The sequence below is a fragment of the Cherax quadricarinatus genome, chromosome 43 (genome assembly GCF_038502225.1).
Source record: "Cherax quadricarinatus isolate ZL_2023a chromosome 43, ASM3850222v1, whole genome shotgun sequence".
In the NCBI taxonomy this organism is placed as follows: domain Eukaryota; kingdom Metazoa; phylum Arthropoda; class Malacostraca; order Decapoda; family Parastacidae; genus Cherax; species Cherax quadricarinatus.
The window spans coordinates 1,206,205-1,233,367 of NC_091334.1; the positions used below are offsets into that span (position 1 = coordinate 1,206,205).

The following is a 27,163-nucleotide window of genomic DNA, read 5'->3' on the forward strand; positions in this document are numbered from 1 at the left end:
GTAGTTGTATAACTTTAATCAGCTTATGTAGCGTCCTGAAAGAAAAGGACGCCATAATTGCTTTTTCCTCTAATATTATATTGCTGATGCATTTCGTTAGTAGCTGAAGCGAAAATATCTTGCTTTATAATATTATCATTTGATTTATTCATTTACCTTATCTCCTCGGTTCATATTATTTAGACTTTTTTTTGTAGAGTATGTCTCTGTTGGTGAGCCGGGACATACATCTCATAACTCTGTGCAACTCAGTTCACAGAGCATTGACTTGGTGACATTTGATGTTTCCAGAGGTTGTGTGTAGTGAGACACTATATCTCTGCTTCTTAGCTCATCTTTCGACCTACGTTGTTTTGGCATCTACGCACTGCCATTGTCGGGAATTTGAAACTGCTGAACTCAGTTTCAGTAAAAAGGGAGTTAAGCCATTCTGGGAAGATCTGCCGAAAGTCCACAGTTAGGGTCGTTTTGGACTAATTTCTTGTCCAGTGCTGTGCTGTTCATGGCTGCTTGCTTCGAACATTGTTGCTGTTTGATGAATGGGTCATCATATTGTTCAAGCAAGCTGTTTGATTGCCTAGATGGTCTAAAAGTTAGTTTATTTAGGGATTTGTTTTTGTCAGCCACATTCTAAGTCGAGTCATACCGACCACATACCGAGAACACACCCACACTTTTGTAATTATGAACACATCTCATCATAGCAACATACCAGATGGGACATATTAAGCGTATTATAGTGTACAATATCTCATTCAAGAATTGTGTAAGAGCTTATCTCCCTAAACATTCAAGTTATATTAAATGTAAATATTACCACCTTGACACATTTGTAAATGGCGCCAATAACTGTTATAATTAACTAATAGACGCCACCGTTTGATTCCGAGTGGTGACATTAAGTTCCTCTGTGGAGCTGGGTCAAACACAGAATGTGGTGCCATCTAGCACCAGCCGCCTGTCTAGCAGTCAGAACGTAGGTGACCAAGTACTTATTTGTTTGGCTACACTGACCGACATTTATTAGACAGGGAGTAGCTCACAAAGCTGTGTATTGTTTATCACCGCACAATAGCGATAGTCTTTGCTGACTCGTAAGTTACATGATTACATTTGGTAACTACGCACTCAGCCTTCCCAAGAAACAGTCTCTCGTTACAAGAGTCATTAGTGCACGTGAGTCAATTATCCAAGATTATCCAGTTGATTATGCAGAATTAGAAGCCAACTAAAAATTAAGGAAGACTACACTAGCTTATGAACAATCTGACGAGTCCCCGATGAGTTCAGAATATGGTACTGAACTAAGAGAAATTCAGGAACATTATGCTGAAATGGAGGAATTAGTCCTTCAGGCTAGCTGTCTCTTTAAAAGAGTCCTTGGTTAGAGAAAGATCACTCTCGGTAAGCAGTATAAGTGAGGTACGTGGTACCAGGGTAATAACCCCCCCCCAACCCCAGTTGTTATTATGTCTGCCATAAATATAACTGTCCACATGTGTCGGTAAGAATATGAGTAGTTTCTAACAAGTTTCTGGTCACTGATTAATAGCCGGACAGAAATAGACAACTTGACCAACTTGAATTACTTTATAACCAAGCTCATGGAAGAAGCTTGAAACCTCACGAAGGGACTTGACTTAACTGGTGCTAATTATACACAAGTTATTCAGTTCCTAGAAACTAATTGTGATAAGAACTGAATCGCTGCCAAACATGTCTACAAGCTTGGTGATCTTGCACCTTCTCAGTGCTTGCAGGAATTTTTTTTTTTATATTTTATTTAAAACATTATAAATTACAAGGTAGTATAAAATATTAAATAACACCACAATACAGGATCTGGACAAGATTACTAAAAATCATATCACAAGTGCAAGAGAATTTTTTTTTGAAAACCCAATACAAAAGAGGATTAGATTTTGCCACCGAAGTGGCTAGTTTATTGTGCACCCCATATCCATCCTGTGGACGGTAGCGCGAGAGCATGTGGATACACAAAAGGCCTAGGAACTAGGCCCCAAAGGGTTAACAGGAATACATATGGATTTATATCTACATATCTATAGTTCACTTATCTGTTACAAGCAAATTTAGGAAATTTGCTTAGTATATCTGGTATCTTATTTTCATTAATAAGATATCTTGACATGTCACATAGGTTATTATACTGTCTGTCTCTGTATTCCTCAATAAGTGGACAATTAAGCACATAGTGTTCAAGAGAGTGACCATATGCCTGATCACATAATTTACATTTAGTTTGATCATCATCTGTGTGTCTCCCAAACTGCCAGAAGTACTTGTAACCAAGCCTAAGCCTGGCCACTACAACATCAGTCAGTCTGTTCACATTGCAAGTTGCTCCATAAACATACTTATCTACGTTCATGTTATCATAGTGGGTTATAGATCTACTCAGGTACAAAAGAGGCATGTGTAACAAACACGCAAAATACATACACACCATTCACTGACACACATTATACAAAATGATAAAATATCTGACACATACACACAAAACTGTTGGATGGGGGACCCCCAATGAAAACCCATCTATAAATACACCCACATCATTCCCACACGTATTGATCACAGCAGTGATCAAACATTAATTTATGTAACTTTATATATACATGCAACTGTTTATGAGATTTTACTTAAGAACAAATTCTGGTAATTATCCGAAAACATTACTTTATAACAAAAATAAGCATTACACAAATTGCATAAGCGTATAAAACATCAACAACTGCAAGATTTTTACAGCATACGTTGCATCAGCAACGAAACTTAATACCATTACAAAAGCGATGGAAAACAAACTATGTAAAAACAAATATAAAAGCCATCTAAGAGGAAAAGAAAATTCCCCACAAAATTACAATAAATACTACGAAAATACATACCAGAAAAATTATCTTTGCAAAAACTGGTAGACCAACATGGACAGTGACTTCTATAACTCCCTTTTTAATCACAAGGCCCTAATTTATACAAATCTTGGGCTTATCAAAACCTTTCACACAAAACTTACATGACAACACAGCACCACGCAATACATACCTTCCCGACCCTCACATTCCTTCGAAAAAACTTTACCTCATACACTCCCCCTCCGAAAAACTAATGTCAACCCGCTTATAAAGGAAACCAGTCCTTTACGTATAATTAGCTCGCCAAATAAATGAGGCCATTGACCGTAATTTTGCAGTAGGTCTCCGGAAAACGTGCCCTCCACTGTCCCCCGTAAATAAGTTTGTTCCTGCAAACCGTTCTATATTTGCCCGCCGCAATTGCCCTAATTCTAATTCTCCCCCCTCCCGTGTCCCTCATCCCCCAGGAAATATGCAGAAAATCCGCCACTACATACATAATCGCCCTTTTCACTTCTCTTGAGACCCCGCGTACTTCTAATGTTAAGGCTCGCAGGGTCTCTACATTACCCCCCCCCTCAACCTAAAAACCTTCGCTAACCACACCCTTACCTCCCTCAACTCTTCGCAGAAATAAACTGCATGAAAAGCTGTTTCCTGTTCTCCACAGTGATCGCAGGTCTGTTCCCTCACCAATCCCATTGAACACAAAACAGTTTCGGTGCTAATATCCCCATCAAAAATCTATATACAAACTCCCATACTCTCGGCATTAACTTAAGCTTTCGAAAGTCATTCCATTCCATTCCCCCCAACGTATGCTATATAATCCTATGGGTTTAGCACTCCCCCATGGTATACATCTCCATCTTCAGGTTCTCCAGCTTACCCTCCAGGCTGATCTTGGTATCTTGAGTCTCTCTCAGCTGAGACTGCATCTTCATTATATGTTCCAGTTCTTTTTCCTCGCAGATTTGTTTTTCAGCACTTGCCAGTTTCAGTTGAAGAATTTTCTTTTTAGATTTCTGGATCTTGGTGAACATCTGACATTCAGCTTCCTTATTGTCTGTCTCTGTCTGAATACTGGCAATGTTTTCAGAGTAGTCATTTAATTTATAGTAAAATTCTGCAATTACTCAAAAAACCTTTTGGTTTTCTCTGGTTTGGGATTAATAAGATCAGCAGACTCAAAGGAATCACCATCATATATACAGTGGTACCCTGACTTTAATTCGTTTCGTGACCGAGCTCATAACTCAATTTGCTCGTATGTCAAATAAATTTTCCTCGTTGAAATTAATTGAAATCCCATTAATCTGTTCCAGCCCTCCAAAAACCACCCCAGGGACAGGAGAAAATACTTCAATATAATAATAATAATAACCCTACAGCTTATTTATCTATCAGTATTGACTGAACATGACATACGTAACAGAAACATGATATATACTCTAGAATGAATAAAATAGGCCATAATATGTTGAGTGTCAAGGACCAGTCTGAGCATATAAAATCATTACTGCTCTCTTCTATAACATGTTCTTTGATCCTGGGTAAGAGAAAACTGAGTTTTTGAGAGGCTAACTGCTGTATAGTCCTTGTGGCTCAGCGCTTCTTTTTGATTATAATAATAATGAGGCTAACTGCACTAGATCACTAGTGCAGTAATACATGAATATCTTGGAAGTAAATTATTGACTTATTTCATGAATCCCACCATTTATTATTGAAGTAAATGCAATAATATTGACAGGAATCATGAAAAAAATGATTGTTTTACAATTGGCTTGTGGAATATTGGAAATATTCAAAATATTTTGGAATTTGTTTGGGAGTAAAGGGCAAGATATTTTGCAAATGTCAAAAACTTAGTAACTTTATTTTTTTTGTAGAATAACTAATGATAATTACACGATTATCTCCAGTGTGAACGCCGCACTAGCATTGTTTCTTGGGTGGCATTGAAAATTGGGTTGGGCAAATGTTTTGTAAGTGGGATGAATTGTAAAGGACCTGCCTAGTATGGGCCAACAGGCCTCCTGCAGTGTTTCTCCTTTCTTATGTTCTTATGTTCTTATATCATCCCCAAATCATACAAGGGATAAACCGATACCCCCTGTATGATTTCCGGCCTCCAGCTCATCATCACCAAACGCCCCACCCTAAGTTTTTCCACCTCCCTAATCAATAACAGTAACCTCAGCATATCCTCTCATTCAATTAATTCTTTTCCACTCCATCATCTCCGCACATCCTCCATCACTTTCCCCACTCTAACCCCTCTTTCCCCCACCCTCCCTAACAAACCTCTGTTTCACATATAGGGCCTTCACTCTCTGCCCCAATGCTAAAAGCCCTATTCCTCCACTGCGTACATTCGACATCACCACCTCCTTACTTAGCCATGCCCTCCTGAAACCCCAAACATAACGTAATGCCCTCCTCTGAATCTCATGTACGTCTTGAGTCCGCAGTGGATACACCACAGCCATACTCCACACTTTACTATAAACTAATGAATTTACGATTATCGCCCGCTGTTGTAAGGTGACGTCCCCCGCCCGTAAACTCCTTAACCTTTTTACTGCCTTCTCCACCACCACCTCCGAATTCACCTGCCTAGCCTCCCGCACATCTGTCATGTATATAACTCCACAAATTTTTAGCCTAGCCACCACTTCCCACCTAAACTCCAACCACAAGACCCCCCACCAAGGCACCCACCTCCAGCAAACTTGATTTTGCTCTGTTCACCCGCATTCCAGATGCCCTACCGAAAAGCTCCAACACACTTTCCACCGTACACAATCCCTCCACTCCGGCTATCAGAACAGTGGTATCGTCCACATACCCCACCACATCTATACACCCATCCTTCTCCCCATTTAAAATCCCCCTCCCCTCAACGAGCCCATAAAATGGATGCTGCATACACGCAAACAATATTTGAGATGGGACACCCCTGTCTCAAACCCCTCTCCATCCTTACAGGCCTTCCCATCCTGCCATTAATTTGTACACACACCATTGCAGATGAATACATTGTATCAACCCACCTCACCACTCCCATGACAAAACCGAGATGCAACAAACTAGCCCTCAGAAAGTTTCTATCAACACAGTCGTATGCATTTTCCCAATCAATACCCAAAAGCCCTCCCTCATTGCAACCCTCCAAAAAATCCCTAATGCGGCCATGCCCATCTCTCATACTTCTGCCTGGAATACCCCTCTGCCCCTTATGAATTACCCCACCTAACACCTTCTTGTAGTCGGCACACATTAGCGAAATAGCTCTGTACGCACTCAATACTCTTCCCTCTTGCTTTTTGCGTACTAATACGACTACACCCGTTCGCTGAGTCTGTCCTAACTGTCCCTCCCGTTGCATATAATTCATGATCCTCACCAGACAGTATTTAATGTGCTCCCATTGAATTCTATAAAAATCATTTGAAATCCCATCTATACCCAGTGCCTTGCCAGTACTCTTGTTGAACACAGCCTCCTCAACTTCCCCCATGCTAATCTCACCTCCCATCCCCATGCCCTCCTCTCCACATGACCCTAACCCTCTCCCCCCCACACCTCCTCAATAGCATCGCCCTCCTCCCCCTTCCCCCACTTCCTTTGGAACCAGAAATCAGCATAATTTCTGTAGTATTCAGTACCTATCCCTTATGATATCCACCCATATCCTCACTTACCTCCAAGTTTAAAATAGTCGAATCCTTCTGCCTTACCGTAAAACTTCGCAAAACACTTCCCGAAGGTTTATACCCCCACAGCACAGCCTCCATTCCCGCCCTTACACGTACCGCATCAAATCTACCATTATGTAACTCTGCCAACCTGTCCTTGAGTTGCACCATGTTTCAGTACTGCCGCCTCCCCTTCCTCATAACACCCATTTAGCTGATATTCCAAATAATTTTGCAACCCATACCTCCACCCTGCCTCTTCCCTTCCCTTCCTTTTATAAAAACCTGCTATACCCGGCTTAGTGTGCCTTTCACACCATTCTAAGACACATGACTCCACCTCACTAGAATCCCAAAAAGTTTGCCACCATTCCCCAAATGCCATACTCACCTCCTCACTCCTCACGAGTCTTGCATTTAATTTCCAAAAACCCGATTGTATCCTAACCATACCCTCCCAACCAAGATCTGCTTTAACTGCCCTATGATCAGAAAACCCCACATCAAAAGTCTTGACTCCCAACACGCGTACAGCTTCCGTTGCATAGATCCTATCTAATCTTGCAGCATAACCCCATCTGACAAACGTATACTCAACCCGCCAACCACCTGTCCCCACAACATCCAAAACCCCCACGTCTCCCAACACATTGCGTAACATGCCAAACATACACCCCACCCCCCTCGGTTCCACATCCCCTTAAATAGTACATCAAACCCCTTAAATAGTACATCAAAAAATCCCCCACAAAGTTCTCCTTGACTCGTGTGTTGCCATCCGCCGGCATATATATTCCTATAAAACAAATCCTCGTTGCACCCCACTCCCCCTCAACCCACACGACCCTCCCCCCTCCTCCCACCCCAAAATACGCAATGGACTGGTTTCCTTTACAGCCACAGCAACCCCACCTTTCAACCTCAATGAGCCACTCACATACAACTTATAACCTTTCAAAGACAACTCACAACCAAACTTATAATTGTGTTCCTGAATGAAACATATATCTACATTAAATCTCCTTAAAAACCATTCCACCCATACTCTTTTAACCTCGGCTCTCAGGCCATTAACATTGATTGTTACAACCTTGAATTATGACAGTAAAGGCGGCTTGCCCCTCCGCCTTGGAATGGCACCCGCTTGACCTGGCTGCTGACTAGAGCCCCGTTTGTCACCCTGTCTGTCCAGTCCCCCCCCCCTTGTCCTTTGAACCTTTCAGTACTTCAGTACCGCTACACCCACTCTCCAGGAGGTCCAACCTGGGCCTCCAAGACTTCTTCCCAGGTCTCTGCCCGGGCGTTAAGACGTCATCCATATCAGACGTCCAAGGGGGGGGTTCAGGGTTCCCGCGCGCGGAGCAAAAAAAAATTCGAAAATATATGAAAACTGAGTTATTGTTACCAAAAAATAGCTGAACTTTCTGGCTACACGCTGGTATAATTATTATCCTTGTACGATGTTTCTAAAAGGAATTACAGCCATTTATAACAGGCATGGTGACAGCGCTGACGCGACATATTGCGTAAGAAGCGGTGACTCAGCTTTGTTGACGTTTTTGTTACGTTTTTCCCCGTGTTATTTTTATCGTTTTCGTACAGCTTTATGTCTAATATAATACAAATTCACCATCTGAGATCATGCCAGAGTGGGCGGAGATAATGTGATCAAGGAACCAATCGGGAACCCCTGGGAATAGTGCACAAAATGGCCGACACCTCCAGCCAACAAAATATTCCATACCCACGCTAATATCAATTATAAGGCTTATTTATCTATCACAATTGATCTATTATGATATAATGCAATATAATAATAGCATATAAACATAAAAAGTACACCTCAAAAAAAAAATATATAGCATAATATGACGCCCCAAGGAATAAATTTCTATCGATATTTCCCCTGAAGGTGAAGAGAGGGTCCGCCCTCTCTCATCAGTGATGAGAGAAAACGGATTTACAATGGTTAACTGTAATAAACACTCGTAGGTCGCGGAAAAAGTGTAAAATAAAGCGAATTTTTCGGGGAAAAAAATTATTTCCCGGGCAGCGGGGGTGCCGCGCGCTTCGGCCTATATCTCGAAAGTAACTTATTTACCTATTTAGGGTGAATGCATCCTTATTTATGAATGAATTGACTTGATTTTCACAACAAACATAGAAGAATGATTGCTTTACAAGTTTTATGGTACCTTTCTGAACTATCCCAAATATTTTCAGATTTGTGTGGGAAACAAGACCGACATCTTCCAAAATGTCAAAAAAGTTATGAAACTTTATTTTTTGTTAGCATGAAGATAAGAGTTATTATATAATTTTAATCTGCAAAATGATGGAATTAGAAGTGTTCTATCAGCAGAAAGAGTCAAAACCACTTTTCCAAGTACCACTAAGTACAGGTCCCCTGCCAAATGTAATTTTTCGTAAATTTTGCATATTTCATTTCCTTTTTGGCCGATATTTTTTAAACTTCAGCATAGCATACTCGATATAAGCTTCTAATAGTACACCAAAAATGAATGTAATCGGTTCATAAATAAAGACGTCAAATATTTTTTTGCGAGCCCCCCCCCCGTCTTAAGACGTCAGCCATATCAGACGTCCCAGCTGTTCTCTTGCGTGAACCTCCGTCTCCACATGTAACCTCCTCTTCCGTGCACGCTCTGTGCACCTCAGCCACTACCGTGTGCTTCTTCCCCTCATTGCACACGGTCTTCCCACGTCCCGATGAATCTGTAGTCTTCTCCAATGAGCGTCCACGCTGCTCATCATCCAGACTCCCCTCCACCTCACTCAGGAAGGTATTCAAAACCTCATCCAGCATTCCATCCTGTTACATTACAGGCTCACCGTCATTGCTCGTTGTCGTCGTCTGCTCAGGCCCCATCCCTACAGGTAACGTAGCACATGAGTCCATCTCTGCCTCTGCTTTTTCCACTTCCTCACTCCAACTGCACGATGCCTGCCTTTCGGCCGCATCTGTCTCCGGCACCACAGGACCCAACTGCTGATCCACCGGTGTTGGCATCTGTTCCCTCCGTCCTGGTTTCCTATGGCATTGGGCTGCCATATGGTCAAATAATCCACACAGCCTACATGTCCTTCTCTGTCCCGCAAAGTATACATATACCTGCGTTCGGAACTCTTCCAATAAAACATACGAAGGAATTGATTGCCGTAACGTCAGCTTCAGATTGAAGGATCCCTCGGGCAGTCCCGCATATGGCCCATCCTTCCACACTCCCAATTCTGCCGCATGAATCTTGCCATAACGACCGAATACCGCTACCATATCATACTCTGTAGCTTCAAAGGGCACATTCCTGACTTTTACATATGTCACATAGCTGGATACATCATGTAGACATACCTCCACTGATGTATTCACGGCCATCCTCTTCTCGTGGTACGTGTCAACTATGCTTGAGTAAAATCCGGCATTTATGAATTTGATGAAAATCCTCGTAACTCCGTTAACAGCCACACCATAAAGCTCTTCACTGGGTATCCCATACACATCACGAATAATCGTTGGGAGTAGCACCTGCATTGTAGAACTGCTTAGGGTACCATGTACCAGTTCCACACAGACAGTATTTACACGTCGATCACGTCTATCCGCCATTTTGATTGCTCAAAACAGGAAAACTGCACAGAAAATCAACTGAATCGGGAGCGTCTGCGCAGCATGTCCACACGGAATTACCAGTATTCAGAATAGCTCTGGACAACTGTGGTAGATCTCTGGCCTCTTTTGAAATCGTGACAGTAAGTAATTGGGTATTCAATTCAATCGTACAGCAGAAACTACCAGAGAAGACAGTGAAACATTTGAATCTGAGGTTTGCAAAACATAGGTTCACGTGAGCTGAGACATAACTTGAAGACAGTAGGGCTATATACAGAAAGATGAGGTAATCAGTCCCTCAACCTAGGAGTAGGTGCGAAGAGCACCATAGTCGTGGAGATTCTGAAGCAGAAGCAAGGAGCCTGGCGCTTATATACTAACGTCAGGTCAGGGGTAGCAGATGGGGGCATAGTCACTGGATGGCGAATCGTCTACAATAAAGATACCCAGATGTTGCACATGTGTCTTAATTTCATCTTGTCGGTATTATATACCATTCTTGCACAACTTGTCAGACACTGCAACATCATGGAATCTTAATTCTGAGGACATGTACATAACCTTCACGACTACGACAACTACTACTACAACTAACCCATCTCTTTGGGAAGGACCTACTTCCACTGAGGAATCCCGCCTACCAGTGAATATGCCCTCATCTGCTACCCCTGACCTGACGTTAGTATATAAGCGCCAAGCTTCTTGCTTCTGCTTCAGAATCTCCACGACTATGGTGCTCTTCGCACCTACTCCTAGGTTGAGGGACTGATTACCTCATCTTTCTGTATATAGCCCTACTGTCTTCAAGTTATGTCCTGGAATTTGCATTGATAAAGCCACTGGATGGCGAAACGTCTACAATAAAGATACCCAGATGTTGCACATGTGTCTTAATTTTACCTTATTCTTTGAATCAAGCCTTACTACCTCACGCTTCCCGTTCTTCAGGTGTTGTATCGCTTCTTATGCTTTTAGCGATTTCCTGTGGACGAAAAGACTAACTCGTTTTGAATAATCTAACTCTTAATACACCGACAGGACTAAATTCCACAAAAGTACTGACTCTTTCCGGCAGTAAGAAAATATTCTTTGAAACTTTATCCTCGGTGGTCTGTAATATCCCATTAGCACACATGTGGCTCAGTCCTGTGGAATGTCAGCCCCTTCACTGGACAGCAGAATCACCGGTGATGTCACTCACATAAAAGTCGGCTCTTACATCTGACACTATCATTACTGGTTCTGTCACTCATGGTGAAATGTTGGCTCCTTCAGCTGTATTACCGGTATTGTCACTCATATGAAATGTCGGATCTTATACCTGTCATTATCGTTTCAATTTTTTAATTCACTGGAAATGTAGGCTCTTACAGCTGATATTGCAGTATTGTCACTCACTACTTGAGTGATCTGACCGGCAGTTATACTAACCAGGTTTTTGAAGGAGAGTATAGAGAAAAGTTAACTTCTTTCCTCTTCAGAAACACTGTAGGATTTTTGTTCAATACATAAAACTTGTTCAAAGGCACATTTCGCCACAATATATCGGCTAGAATCAGAAACACAGATAATCTATGCAGCAATCACACTATCCTTCCAGTTTAACTGGTGACACTCTTCCAATGCTGAATACAATTAGTATTCATGGGGGAGATTTAAAGCCCAGGGAACCATGCAATGTTAATTAAAATTGAGAGGCATTCTGGTTCCATCCAAACAAGGGAAGAACAGGTTCAATTCCTTGGATGGAGAGCCCCTCACCAGCATAAAGCAATTTCCTATGAGGAGTGCATTAAGATGATTAGTCTGGACTCCTTGGCAATCATCTGGTTGGTTCAAATCTTGCAAGGATTCATATTATTTCGAATATCTTTCTCTGATTTACACACACCACCACTCATTACAGACTTGTATCTACATGCATCAATTCTCACTGAAACAGGACAATATTACCCAAGAAGTACACTAAACACTAGATTCAGGTCTACTAAAACCAGATCTATTTCGCCGCTGCGCTAATCGAGATAAGTATATCCAATTATTTCTTAACCTCAGCGCCATCTGAGCGCTCGCAATGGAAATACTGTTAGGCGATCATAAAATTCAAATTCAGATAACTATAAAAATATGCAAGCGTGTGTATACATGTGTATTCGTAGGCATTTGTATTTTTGTTTATAAATGCGTGTGCATATGGAGAAAAATGTTTCTCGACTTTCTTTGCTGGGCAGAAATAATATCTGGCAACTCAGACGTTGCAAACAAGACTCACGAAATCGTAATTACACGATTGCAAACAAACCATACCACGTGCGGGAGTGAACCCGCGGTCAGAGAGTCTCAAAACTCCAGACCGTCGCGTTAGCCACTGGACCAGCTAGCCACAATAAGATTCGTCCAACTAGGTATATTTCTACACCATAGGAAGGTTAGCATAGGCACCACTGTGACCACAGATGCAAGTTTTTACAGACGAATCTCAAGCTAGCGTGGCCGTGACGAACTCTAGAGCTGACACCTCATTCAGAGAAGGTAACATCACCTCACTCAGAGAAGGTGACATCACCTCACTCAGAGAAGGTGACACCACCTCACTCAGAGAAGGTGACACCACCTCACTCAGAGAAGGTGACACCATCTCACTCAAAGAAGGTAACATCACCTCACTCAGAGAAGGTGACATCACCTTACTCATAAGAACATAACATAAAGGAGGAACACTGCAGCAGGCCTGTTGGCCCATACTAGGCAGGTCCTTTACAATCCTTACCACTAACAAAATATTTGGTAGGTAAGACACATAGGCAACTTTATTCCGAAACGTTTCGCCTACACAGTAGGCTTCTTCAGTCGAGTACAGAAAGTAGGCAGGAGCAGTAGAGATGTGAAGACGATGTAATCAGTCAATCACTCTTCACATCTCTACTGCTCCTGCCTACTTTCTGTACTAGACTGAAGCCTACTGGGTAGGAGAAACGTTTCGGAATAAAGCTGCCTAAATGTTGCCTATGTGTCTTACCTACCAACCTGTGGGTATTGTATACCATTTTGATATTCAACAAAACATTTGCCCAACCCAATTTTCAATGCCACCCAAGAAATAAGCTCTGATAACTTGATCCACTCATGTGCAAGTCCCACTCAAATCCAACCCCTCCCACTCATGTATTGATCCAACCTAAATTTGATACTACCCAAGGTTTTAGCCTCAATAACCCAACTAGGTAGACTGTTCCATTCATCAACTACCCTATTTCCGAACCAATACATTCCTATATCCTTTCTAAAACTAAACTTGTCTAATTTGAATCCATTACTGCGGGTTCTCTCTTGGAGAGATATCCTCAAGACCTTATTTATATCCCCTTAATTAATACCTATCTTTCACTTATACACTTCGATCATGTCTCCCCTCATTCTCCGTCTAACAAGTGAATGTAATTTAAGAGTCTTCAATCTTTCTTAAGGAAGATTTCTAATGCTATGTATTATTTTAGTCATTCTACGCTGAATGTTTTTTAACGAATTTATGTCCATTCTGTAATATGGAGACCAGAACTGAGCTGCATAATCTAGGTGAGGCCTTACTAATGATGTATCAAGCTGTAATATAACCACTGAACTTCTGTTGCTTACACTTCTTGATATAAATCCCAATAATCTGTTTGCGTTATTACGTACGGTTAGGCATTGCTGTCTTGGTTTAAGGTTGCTGCTCACCATAACCCCCAAGTCCTTTTCGCAATCTGTATGGCTAAGTTCTATATTATTTAACATATAAGTGCTAGGGTTATGGACACTCCCGAGCTTCAGAACTTTGCATTTATCTACACTGAACTGCATCTGCCATTTTTCTGACCAGGTATTGAGTTTGTCTAAATCCTCCTGAAGTTCCTTGATATCTACGTTTGAATCAATTATCCTACCTATCTTTGTGTCATCGGCGAATTTGTTTATTTCACTAGTAATTCCCTCATCAAGATCATTGATATATATTATAAACAACAACGGGCCCAAGACTGATCCCTGTGGAACGCCACTTGTTACAGATCCCCACTCGGATTTAACCCCATTTATGGACACTCTCTGCTTCCTGTCAGTGAGCCATGACTCGATCCACGAGAGCACTTTTCCCCCAATGCCATGAGCTGCCACTTTCTTCAACAGTCTATGGTGCGGAACTCTATCAAAAGCCTTACTAAAATCTAAGTAAATAATATCAAATTCTTTATCGTGGTCAACAGCCTCAAAAGCTTTACTGAAGAAAGTTAATAAATTAGTTAGACAAGAACGACCTGTAGTGAATCCATGCTGAGTATCATTAACCAGATTATATTTATCCAGATGGCTTCTTATAATCTCAGCTACAATTGACTCTAGTAATTTGCCTACAATTGGGGTCAGGCTTATTGGGCGGTAATTTGACGGTAACGACTTATTCCCTGCTTTAAAAATAGGAATTACATAAGCCATATTCCACATACCTGTTTGAAGAGATAAATTAAAAATATTAGTTATTGGTTCACAGAGTTCCATTTTGCATTCCTTAAGAACCCTTGAAAAAATTTCATCAGGTCTCGGCGACTTATTTTGCTTTAGTCGGTCTATTTGTTTCATAACCATTTCACTAGTGACTGTGACGTTACATAATTTATCTTCTTCAGGCCCACTATAAAAATTAGTTACTGGGATATTGTTAGTGTCTTCCTGTGTGAAAACCGAGAGAAAATAATTATTTAAAATCAAGCACATTTCATTCTCTTTGTCAGTAAGATGCCCATAGTTATTTTTAAGGGGACCTATCTTATCTCTTAACTTTTGTTCTATACGCTTGGAAAATTTTTTTGGGGTTTTCGAATCCCTAGCAACTTTAAATTCGTACTCCCGTTTAGCTTTTCTTATCCCCTTTTTAATGTCCCTCTTAATGTCAATACACTGATTCATAAGATGACTCTCACCTATTTTGATACGCCTGCAAATTTCTTTTTTTTTTTTTTTTTTTATACCCTAAAAGATATTTGAGCCTATTATTCATCTATTTTGGGTCATTTTTATTCGATCTAATTTCTTTATACGGGATAAATGTTCTTTGGGCAGCATGTACAGTGTTCAGAAAGTTGTCATATTGATAGCTGTCTTCGTTACCCCAGCCCAGAGATGGTAAGTGTTCTCTAAGCCCATTGTAATCTGCTAAACAAAAATCTGGGACCATTACTGAATTATCTCTACTGTCATGCTTCCATCCAGTGCTAAAGGTAATTGATTTGTGATCCCTTGTGCCGAGTTCCTCTGCAATTTCTAAATTATTAACAACGGTTTCCTTGTTTGCCAGAACCAAGTCAAGCAGGTTATTTTTCCTTGTAGGTTCTGTCACAAACTGCTTCAAAAAACAATCCAGAAATACCTCTAAGAAGTCGTTTGAGTCTAAATTCCCAGACAAGAAATTCCAATCATTCTGACTAAAGTTAAAGTCCCCTATAATTACTACATTATTGTGCCTTGTGGCTTTAACAATTTTCCCCCATAGTAGTCTACCTTGGTCCCTATCTAAGTTTGGGGGACGGTGTATCACAAGTAGAATCAATTTTTCATGCCCCTCTTGAAAATTCTATCCAGACAGACTCTCTATGTGTTACTTCAGACTTAATACCCGTTTTTATGTAACAGTTCAAGCGATCTCGGACGTTCAGTGCCACCCCACCCCACACATAATTTCTGAGGGGAGATATTGCTAATGTATGACAATTATGGACCTGTCATGAAAATTTGAAGCCAAACGAATCAAGCATCTCTAGTTACGATTGAAATCAAACCAAATACGTTGAAGGAAAAGTAATTCTGGCGTGCACTTTCAGGTACGTTTCAGGGATACCTGATTATATAGCCTAAGAAAAACTTTATGAACGTCGTGTCTTTTTATTTAAAAAATTTAAAAATTTAAAATTGACATCAGAGGTGATATTTTCGATTATTTTTTCAAGAGGAGATCAGAGATAAAAAGAAAAACTTTCTCTCCCTTACACACAGTTCGTTCAGAGGATAACTTGATTCTTCTTCGGGGTTTCAAAAGATTTGGATATGTCCTGATTTTTTGGCCATTATTAGTGTTCGTTCATGTAGGAAGACATTAGGATATATCTCCCATAGACTAAATGGGTAGGTGTAACTTATATTTGTAATTAGTGTACTCGTTTAATATGAAATTTGTAGTAATGACAAATATACTCTTGACAAGTCATATTGTTTCTTCTAAATTTGTTATTTGCCAGTGTTACTGGCTTAAATTTTGGTAATATTCAGGAACTATATATTCCTAATCTATCTAAGGTCCCGAAGTGAGTTGGGGAACTGAGACGGTGGACATTGAAGGAGGGATTCTGTTGTGACCCAGTGATTCTGTTGTGACCCAGTGATTCTGTTGTGACCCAGTGATTCTGTTGTGACCCAGTGTCTCTGAAGTCCCACAACCTGCATCAATATCAGTAAGTAAATATTTGTTTAGACGTGTCAGAGTTCTCCCCAGTTATGTGGGTGGAAGGTTAATTGTATTGTACTTGTAAATATTCACCCACATAATTTCTGATAGTGTTCATCGAAATTTTGCTTCACTAGGGGAGACATTGCTAATGTATGACAATTATGGACCTGTAATGAAAATTTGAAGCCGAACGAATCAAGCTTCTCTAGTTACGATTGAAATCAAACCAAATACGTTGAAGGAAAAGTATTTCTGGCGTGCACTTTAAGGTACCTTTCAGGGATACCTGATTATATAGGCTAAGAAAAACTTTATGAACATCGTGTCTTTTTATTTAAATGATCTAAAATTTTAAAATTGACTTTACAGATGAAATTTTCGATGTTTTTTTTCAAGGGGAGAATTACATCATCATCCTAGAGTTGATCAGAGATAAAAAGAAAAACTTTCTCTCCCTTACACGCAGTTCGTTCAGAGGATAACTTGATTCTTATTCGGGATTTTAAAAGATTTGGATATGTCCTGACCCTGCATACTATACACTGTCGTGTATAGTATGCAGGGTCATGGAGAAGATTATCAGGAGGAGAGTGGTGGAGCATCTAGAACGAAACAAACTTATAAACAACAACCAGCACGGATTCAGGGAAGAAAAATCCAGACACAAACCTACTGGAGTTTTATGACAAAGTAACAGAAGTAAGACACGAGAGAGAGGAGTGGGTAGACTGCATTTTCTCGAACTGCAAGAAGGCCTTCGACACAGTTCCTCAAAAAAGCTAAAGGAACATGCATGCATAACTGGAAGGGTACCGCAATGGATCAGAGAATACCGGACAGGGAGGCAACAACGAGTCATGGTACATAACGAGGTGTCAGAGTGGGCGCCTATGACGAGAAGGCTTCCACAGGGGTCAGTCCTAGGACCATTGCAATTTTTGGTATATGTGAATCACATGATAGAAGCGGTAGACACAGAAGTGTCCCATTTTGCAGATGATGTGAAGAATAATGAGGAGAATTAAATCGGGTGAGGATCAGGCAGGACTACAAAGAGACCTGGACAGGCTGTAAGCCTGGTTCAACAACTGGCTCCTCGAATTTAACCCCGCCATATGCAAAGTCATGAAGATCGTGTAAGGTCAAAGAAGACCGCAGACAGAATATAGGCTAAGTGACCAAAAACTGCAAACCTTGCTCAAGGAAAAGGATCTTGGAGTGAGTATAACATCAACCACATAATTGTTGCAATATATGGGCGCCTGGCAAACCTGAGAATAGTGTTCCGATACCTCAGTACTCTGTACACTGCGTACGTCAGGCCCATACTGGAGTATGCAGCACCAGTTTGGAACCCACTCCTGGTCAAGCACGACAAGAAATTAGAGTAAGTGAAAAGGATTGAAACAAAACTAGTTCCAGAGCTATGGTGAATGTTCTACTTAGAAAAATTAAGGGAAATTGACCTGACGACACTGGAGGAAAGGAGGATTAGGGAAAACATGATAACGACATATAAAATAATGCGAGAGATGGACACAGACGTGGTGGACAGAAAGATGATGTTCCAGAGATGGGACACAGAAGCAAGAGATCAAAATTAAAAGTTGAAGATTCAGACGAGTCAAAGGGATGTTTGGAAGTATTTCTTTAGTTATAGAATTGTCAGGAAGTGGAATAGTCTGGCAAGTGACGGAGTGAAGGCGGGAACCATACATAATTTTAAGGAGAGGTTTGATAAAGCTCATGGAGCAGGGAGAGACTGGACCTAGTAGCAATCAGTGAAGAGGCGGGGCCAAGAGCTATGAATCGACCCATGCAACCACAAATAGGCGAGTACACACACACACACACACACACACACAGAAGTAAGACACGAGAGAGAGGGGTGGGTTGATTGCGTTTTCTTGGACTGCAAGAAGGCCTTTCACTCAGTTCCTCACGAGAGATAAGTGCAGAAGCTAGAGGATCAGGCGCGTATAACAGGTAGGGCACTGCAATGGATCAGAGAATACCAGACAGGGAGGCAACAACGAGTTATGCTATGTGTTATCACAGTGGGCACCTGTGACAAGCGGGGTCCCACAGGGGTCAGTCCTAGGACCAGTGCTAGTTTTGGTATATGTGAATGACATAATGGAATGATAGACACTCAGAGGTGTCCCTGTTCGCAAATGATGTAAAGTTAACGAAGAGAATTAAATCAGATGAGGATCAGGCAGGACTACAAAGACACATGGACAGGCTGGAAGCCTGGATCAACAACTGGCTTCTCGAATTTAACTTCGCCAAATGCAAAGTCTTGAAGATCGGGGAAGGGCAAATAAGACCGCAGGCAGAGTATTGGCTAGGTGGCCAAAGGCTGCAAACCTCGCTCAAGGAGAAAAATCTTGGGGTGAGTATAACACCGAGCATGTCTCCGGAAGCACACAACCAGATAATTGCTGCAGCATATGGGCGCCTGGCAAACTTAATAGCGTTCCGATACCTTAGTAAGGAATTGTTCAGGACACTTTACACCGTGTACGTCAGGCCCATATTGGAGTATGCAGCACCTGTTTGAAACCCACACTTGATCAAGCACGTCAAGAAATTAGAGAAAGTGCAAAGGTTTGCGACAAGGTTAGTTCCAGAGCTAAGGGGAATGTCCTATGAAGAAAGGTTAAGGGAAATCGGCCTGATAACACTGGAGGACAAGAGGGTTAGGGGAGACATGATAACGGCATAAAAATACTGCGTGGAATAGAAAAGGTGGACAGAGACAGGATGTTCCATAGAGGCTCAGAAACAAAGGGTCACACTTGGAAGTTGAAGACTCAGATGAGTCAAAGGGATGTTAGGAAGTATTTCTTCAGTCATAGAGTAGTCAGGAAGTGGAATACTCTAGCAAGTGATGTAGTGGAGGCAGGAACAATACATAGCTTTAAGACGAGGTATGATAAAGCTCATGGAGCAGGTAGAGAGAGGACCTAGTAGCGTTCATAAAGAAACGGGGCCAGGAGCTGAGTCTCGACCCATGCAACCACAATTAGGTGAGTACAATTAGGCGAATACACACACACACACACACACACAGACAAACAACAACAACTACAAATGACTTACACGCAACATATAAAATATTTCTGGCTTCAACATCCAGTCTCCTACACAGCGAAAAATATATCGTGTATAGGTTACTGCAAGAAAGACTCATTTCTCTCTTACCTCTTGAGTGGGATTATATACACCTGCCACTTACCTCTTGAGTGGGATTATGTACACCTGCCACTTACCTCTTGAATTGGGATTATATACACCTGCCACTTACCTCTTGAGTGGGATTATATACACCTGCCACTTACCTCTTGAGTGGGATTATATACACCTGTCACTTACCTCTTGAGTGGGATTATATACACCTGTCACTTACCTCTTGAGTGGGATTATATACACCTGCCACTTACCTCTTGAGTGGGATTATATACACCTGCCACTTACCTCTTGAGTGGGATTATATACACCTGCCACTTACCTCTTGAGTGGGATTATATACACCTGCCACTTACCTCTTGAGTGGGATTATGTACACCTGCCACTTACCTCTTGAGTGGGATTATGTACACCTGCCACTTACCTCTTGAGTGGGATTATATACACCTGCCACTTACCTCTTGAGTGGGATTATATACACCTGCCACTTACCTCTTGAGTGGGATTATGTACACCTGCCACTTACCTCTTGAGTGGGATTATGTACACCTGCCACTTACCTCTTGAGTGGGATTATATACACCTGCCACTTACCTCTTGAGTGGGATTATATACATCTGCCACTTACCTCTTGAGTGGGATTATATACACCTGCCACTTACCTCTTGAGTGGGATTATATACACCTGCCTCTTACCTCTTGAGTGGGGTTATATACACCTGCCACTTACCTCTTGAGTGGGATTATGTACACCTGCCACTTACCTCTTGAGTGGGATTATATACACCTGCCACTTACCTCTTGAGTGGGATTATATACACCTGCCACTTACCTCTTGAGTGGGATTATGTACACCTGCCATTTACCTCTTGAGTGGGATTATGTACACCTGCCACTTACCTCTTGAGTGGGATTATGTACACCTGCCACTTACCTCTTGAGTGGGATTATGTACACCTGCCACTTACCTCTTGAGTGGGATTATATACACCTGCCACTTACCTCTTGAGTGGGATTATATACACCTGCCACTTACCTCTTGAGTGGGATTATGTACACCTGCCACTTACCTCTTGAGTGGGATTATGTACACCTGCCACTTACCTCTTGAGTGGGATTATGTCCACCTGCCACTTACCTCTTGAGTGGGATTATATACACCTGCCACTTACCTCTTGAGTGGGATTATATACACCTGCCACTTACCTCTTGAGTGGGATTATATACACCTGCCACTTACCTCTTGAGTGGGATTATATACACCTGCCACTTACCTCTTGAGTGGGATTATGTACACCTGCCACTTACCTCTTGAGTGGGATTATATACACCTGCCACTTACCTCTTGAGTGGGATTATGTACACCTGCCACTTACCTCTTGAGTGGGATTATATACACCTGCCACTTACCTCTTGAGTGGGATTATATACACCTGCCACTTACCTCTTGAGTGGGATTATATACACCTGCCACTTACCTCTTGAGTGGGATTATGTACACCTGCCACTTACCTCTTGAGTGGGATTATATACACCTGCCACTTACCTCTTGAGTGGGATTATGTACACCTGCCACTTACCTCTTGAGTGGGATTATGTACACCTGCCACTTACCTCTTGAGTGGGATTATATACACCTGCCACTTACCTCTTGAGTGGGATTATGTACACCTGCCACTTACCTCTTGAGTGGGATTATGTACACCTGCCACTTACCTCTTGAGTGGGATTATATACACCTGCCACTTACCTCTTGAGTGGGATTATGTACACCTGCCACTTACCTCTTGAGTGGGATTATGTACACCTGCCACTTACCTCTTGAGTGGGATTATGTACACCTGCCACTTACCTCTTGAGTGGGATTATATACACCTGCCACTTACCTCTTGAGTGGGATTATATACACCTGCCACTTACCTCTTGAGTGGGATTATATACACCTGCCACTTACCTCTTGAGTGGGATTATGTACACCTGCCACTTACCTCTTGAGTGGGATTATATACACCTGCCACTTACCTCTTGAGTGGGATTATGTACACCTGCCACTTACCTCTTGAGTGGGATTATGTACACCTGCCACTTACCTCTTGAGTGGGATTATATACACCTGCCACTTACCTCTTGAGTGGGATTATGTACACCTGCCACTTACCTCTTGAGTGGGATTATGTACACCTGCCACTTACCTCTTGAGTGGGATTATGTACACCTGCCACTTACCTCTTGAGTGGGATTATATACACCTGCCACTTACCTCTTGAGTGGGATTATGTACACCTGCCACTTACCTCTTGAGTGGGATTATATACACCTGCCACTTACCTCTTGAGTGGGATTATATACACCTTGCACTTACTTCCCAATACATCTCTCCTAGACACTAGCTGACAAAATATGCTCTCATATTCTGGTAGTATAAAATCTAATATTTTGCATATCACTTCTTTGATAATATAATATAGATATCCTTAAATATAGAAAAAACACAGTAAATCCTTCTCTCACGTATCATGGTGTCACAATTAAGGATTCAGTATATGTATACTATGACTGGGAAATTTTATGTATGAAATTTCTAAACAGGAAGTACATATATTACTGAGCCTGTAACATATCCCTCTACAAATAAAAATATTATATCTAGATATATAAAACAAGCCCAATGGCCTCTTTGACTAATATTCTTATATTTAGTTAAAATGTTTTCTGTATAAATAAATTAGTAATTTTTAAATGTTTTTCGTGAATAAGTTAAATAGCCATAACATGTTGCATACAGACCTTGATTATATTTCAGTGTTTAAAAATATCTGCCAAAAAACGCATTTGCATTATGGTTATAGTCTAATCATGCGAGAATAAAAGAAAATATCACATTTCTCAACTGGTCGAGCATCACTATGTAGATTAATGGCTCTAATGGTTCATCAATTTACATATGAATCAAAACTAATTTGATAATTACCAGTCTCCAGAGCACTTAAAGTTGTATTACGCACCTTGGTGGCTTTGTGAGGGGAATTCAGTGTTTACATTTAATTAAATTTGTCTTGGAGTTTGTTGTAACTTTAAAATTAGCAAGAAAGTCGTAAAGAAAATAAACACGAATGCTTTCATTTAGGACACCTTTACTGAAAGTGTTTCGGTGTTTGGATCTTGATTACTAAGTACATAACGAGTATGATGGAGGTAATACATTCGTCAGTGACGAGGTTCTGACGCAGGTTTTTTACAAATAGTGACCCGTCACTGGCTCCTGGAGGATGGTGGCTCCTGAGTGTCGTAGTTTGTACAAGTTGGATAGTCTTTGCATTTCTATGGCGGGAGAAGTTATAGGGTAAGAGTAGTGAGTGTTCGATCTAGGTTGAGTACTGTGTTATAAATAGTTTAGTAAACTGATATCCTAAAGAATTTTCAAGTTGGGTACAGTTTGCAGCTCTGCCAGGAGCAACACTGCAGCTAAGTCGCGCTGAGTCTTCTCCGATTCTAGTATGGAGGGGAAAGCCGTATAGTAAGAGTCTGACGAGCCTTCTTCAGCTCAAGTACTGTGCTATTTATAGCAACCACATTGCAAGGAAATGGTGTTTTATTCAGTACATGGGTGTACCACTTAACTACAGTCGCCTCAGACGCCCTGTGGCGAGTACAGTCTGTCATCAGTTTATGAAATGTCTTCACCACTTACATGGAGCTCGTAGGAAGCAGCAGAGATGCTGGTGCAGTAGGATTTGCGGTGTCGTCTCAGCTGAGTCACCCCTGGTGACTCTGGAGGTATGCTCTTCCTTGGGGAGGCAGTATAAGAGGCTTGATAAGAACATAATAAACAGGCTTGATATCGAGCCACTAACATTGTTGTAGGAAAGTAGTTATATTATTAATGCAATCGTGTCAAATGATAGTTGTAGTGTTATAATAACAAATGATATTATAATAAATAACATTATAATTACTATTATGTAGTAGTAGTAGCACCAGCAGTAACAGCAGTAGAAGCAGTAGTAGTAGCAGTAATAGTAGTAGAAGTAGTAGTAGCAGAAGTAGACGTAGTACTAGTAGTACTAATCAGTGGAGGACACCTTTGTGAAGAAATATTTATTGACTGACACATAGTCTCGTGGCAATAGGTTTTAATGTCATATGAAGTAATGAAGTTGAATTTTTATGACTGCCGGCTTTTTGAACGGTGGTGAAGGAGGCGCTATTAATGTGATTCCAATTAGATCATTATAGCATCGTGTCAATGCATGAGATATTCTTTGGTGTTTCTGTGAATAGCATCCCAGCTGAAGGTGATTTTATGTATCAAAATTCTCGTAGACAATTCTCTACCGGTCTTCCCCACGTAAATTTTGTCGCACTTCCCACAAGAAATGGTGCATCTTCTCAAAGTTTTACATCGAATTCGTCCCTTGGCATCCCAGGTTCTTCCAAAATCCTCCCAATCCTTAAATTTTCAACAAAGAATAAATTAGTTCATCATTATAAACAATATAAAACAAAACAAACATTGCAATAGTGTTGGTAGAATTACCGACAATATATGTATTAGGTATAAGGACAATGTGCAAATAATTTGATATTTTACTGAGGCAACCTTCGGCTCTACCGTATAGAAACTTTGTCAAGAAAATACAAAGAGTGCATATACGTGAACAATATTTTGACAAGGGTAATGAACGTTTTGTTGTATTTATGAATTTGTAGAAGACATGACAGTGTCGGGTTTGCAGCAGTGTTTCCGGACAGCATAGTGCGAGGGCATTCATTAGAGTCGGCTAGTATTTTTACAGCTGAATTGAATGCAGTTCTTGTAGCAATTATCCGTATTGTATCTATGTCTGTGTTGCCATCTGTGGTAGTCTCAGATTCCCATAGTGCTTTGCAGGCTATAAAAAAATATGATTCAACTCATACCCTAGCTCTTCGTGTTCAACTTTGTTTACGCCGCATCTCTAGCAAAAACAGAGACATTGTTTTCTGTTGGGTCCCCAGCCATGTTGAGTTTCAGGGCAATGAACAGACAGACACTGCTGAGCAGTCAGCAGTACATAACCTCCCAATTTCATATAGAGGTGTTCCATTCATAAACTATTTTTCTGTAATTTCTAACCTTCTTTGCAACCGTTGGCAACATCTTTGGTCTGTTATGATACATAACAAATTACATTCTATCAAACCAAGGTTAGGTTTTTGACCATCTTATCGATGCCGGGGTTGGAAGACTAGTCTCTCCCGTCTTTACATCGGACACACTCGTCTTACTCACGGGTATCTCATGGAGAGGCATCCTGTTCCATTCTGTGAGAATTGTCAGGTTCCAGTTTCGGTTAGTAATATTCTATTGGACTGTCCAGTCTATCAACGAGCAAGCAAAATTTACCTTCGACGTCGTCCTCGCTCCACCTCCCTTACTTTATCTTCCCTCCTTGCTGACACTTGACTCAGACTCCCTCATTGACTTTCTGACAGCAACTGATATACTACACAAACTTTGATGATGCTTCCTCTAGCACTCCTTATAGCCCTTTCTAACTCTCTGTTATCCTCTCCACCCTTGCTACCCTATGATCCTGCACTATCCCCTGCCCCGGTGCACTGTATGACCCTTGTAGGTTTAGCGCCCCTTTTATATTATAATAAATAGAGAAGACATGATAAGGCGGATACGGGAGTAATGTGGCAAGAGAATGGAATATGTGGTGCATTACTGGAAGCAGTTAAGAGTTTTTAAGAGGATAGTGAGACTCAGGTTAAATTTATTTCAAAACATACAGGAAAGAGGAAAATTATTTTCCCTTAGACAGGGATGCGGGATGTCACTACGGTTGTTTAACATATTCATGAAAGGTACTGAAAAAAATGAATGGTAGGGTGTTAGATGTGTGGGCTTAAAATATAAAGAATCAAATACAAAGTCGGAGTCATCACAGTTGCTTTACGGAGATTCTGAAGAAAAGTTACAAATGTTAGTGGACAAATTTAGATGAAGGAAATTAAAAATGAACACAGGGGAAAAGAAAGGTGATGAGAAGAAAAAAAAAACATGGTTAAAAACTGCCTGGAAATCAGAGTGAAAGAAGGTATGGAGGAAGTGAATGGGTTCAGATATTTGGTAGTAGACTTGTTGACAGACGGGTCTATGAAAGATAATATACAGCGTAGAGGTAATGAAGAGAAAAAAAAGAGAGTGGTGCATTGGGGCACTTGTGGAGACAAAATCAGTTATTCGTGTAGGCGAAATGAAAAAGCTTGAGAGTATAATGGTACCAACTCTCCTATGTGGGTCTCAAGCATGGACTGTGAATGTTGCAGTTAGGAGAAGGCTGAAGGCAGTGGAGATGTCGTGTCTGAGGTCAATGTTTGAAGTAAATATTATGAAGATAATTCTTTGGAGAACAGAAGGTGTCGGGTCACAAAAAATTACTATCCAAAAGACTGAGGAGGGGTTGTTGAGGTGGCTTGGGATTGTAGAGAGAGGATGGAGCAAAATGTGATGACATGGAGGGTGTATAAATCTGTAGCTGAAGGAAGGCATGGTATGGGCCGCCTTTCGAAAGGCTGTCAGGAAAGGGTAATAGAGGTTTTGTATGTATAGGGCATGAACATCGAGGTGAGTGCTCAAGGCAGAATTAGGGACGGCTGAAAAGCCATTATACCTTCACCGCTAGGAGAAGCATTGTTGATCATTGTTCTGACGATTTTCTCCACTTTGGGTTTGTCGCGGTGAGACTGCGTGTTCTCTTGGAGGAGCTGGTCTGCTTGAAGAGTCTACAAGGCTATCCCACTGCGCTGCTGATTCGATCAGCTTTGCGTCGAGAGCTCGTTCAGCACATCTCAAGCTTTCAGGAACAAGATACTTAACTAGTTTACTGGATGCATTGTACGAGGACAGAAATACAAGTAATTCTTCTGCGTTGCACAAGAAGTGTTTCTTTATCCCACTGGTGATCTTCCAGCGAGAGATTCAGTGCCTTCCTAAAGACAGATCTCAGCAGTGCGTCATATTTACTAAGTGTTGGGTTGTCGAAGGAGGATACGCATCTCGAAAAACAGGATAGTCTTGACAAAGCTAGACACCTTGTGGGGAGACACAGGACGTCATGGCACGTATTCTCTCCTCCATCCCCTTCAGGTCATTCAGTTTGTCCTAGAGGGCTGTGTCGACAGTCTGACGACCCAGCGGTGCTAGGAATTGAATGTTCATGGAAGGAGTGGTAGTAAGATAAGACAAGATCTGTTAGGAATTTTTATCCAGGATAACCCAAGAAAGTCAGTGCAT

General features: G+C 41.2%; 1 protein-coding gene across 1 annotated transcript in view; it reads left to right on the plus strand.

The window, feature by feature from the left end:
• The first annotated feature begins 12,664 nt into the window (after positions 1-12,664).
• LOC128694354 (macrophage mannose receptor 1) overlaps positions 12,665-27,163 on the plus strand; it is a 175,642-nt gene continuing 161,143 nt past the window's right edge. The window contains exons 1-2 of the mRNA XM_070093469.1: positions 12,665-12,860; positions 24,675-24,921. Of these exons, the coding sequence (XP_069949570.1) occupies positions 12,665-12,860; positions 24,675-24,921 (443 nt within the window). The remainder of the gene's footprint in view (positions 12,861-24,674; positions 24,922-27,163) is intronic.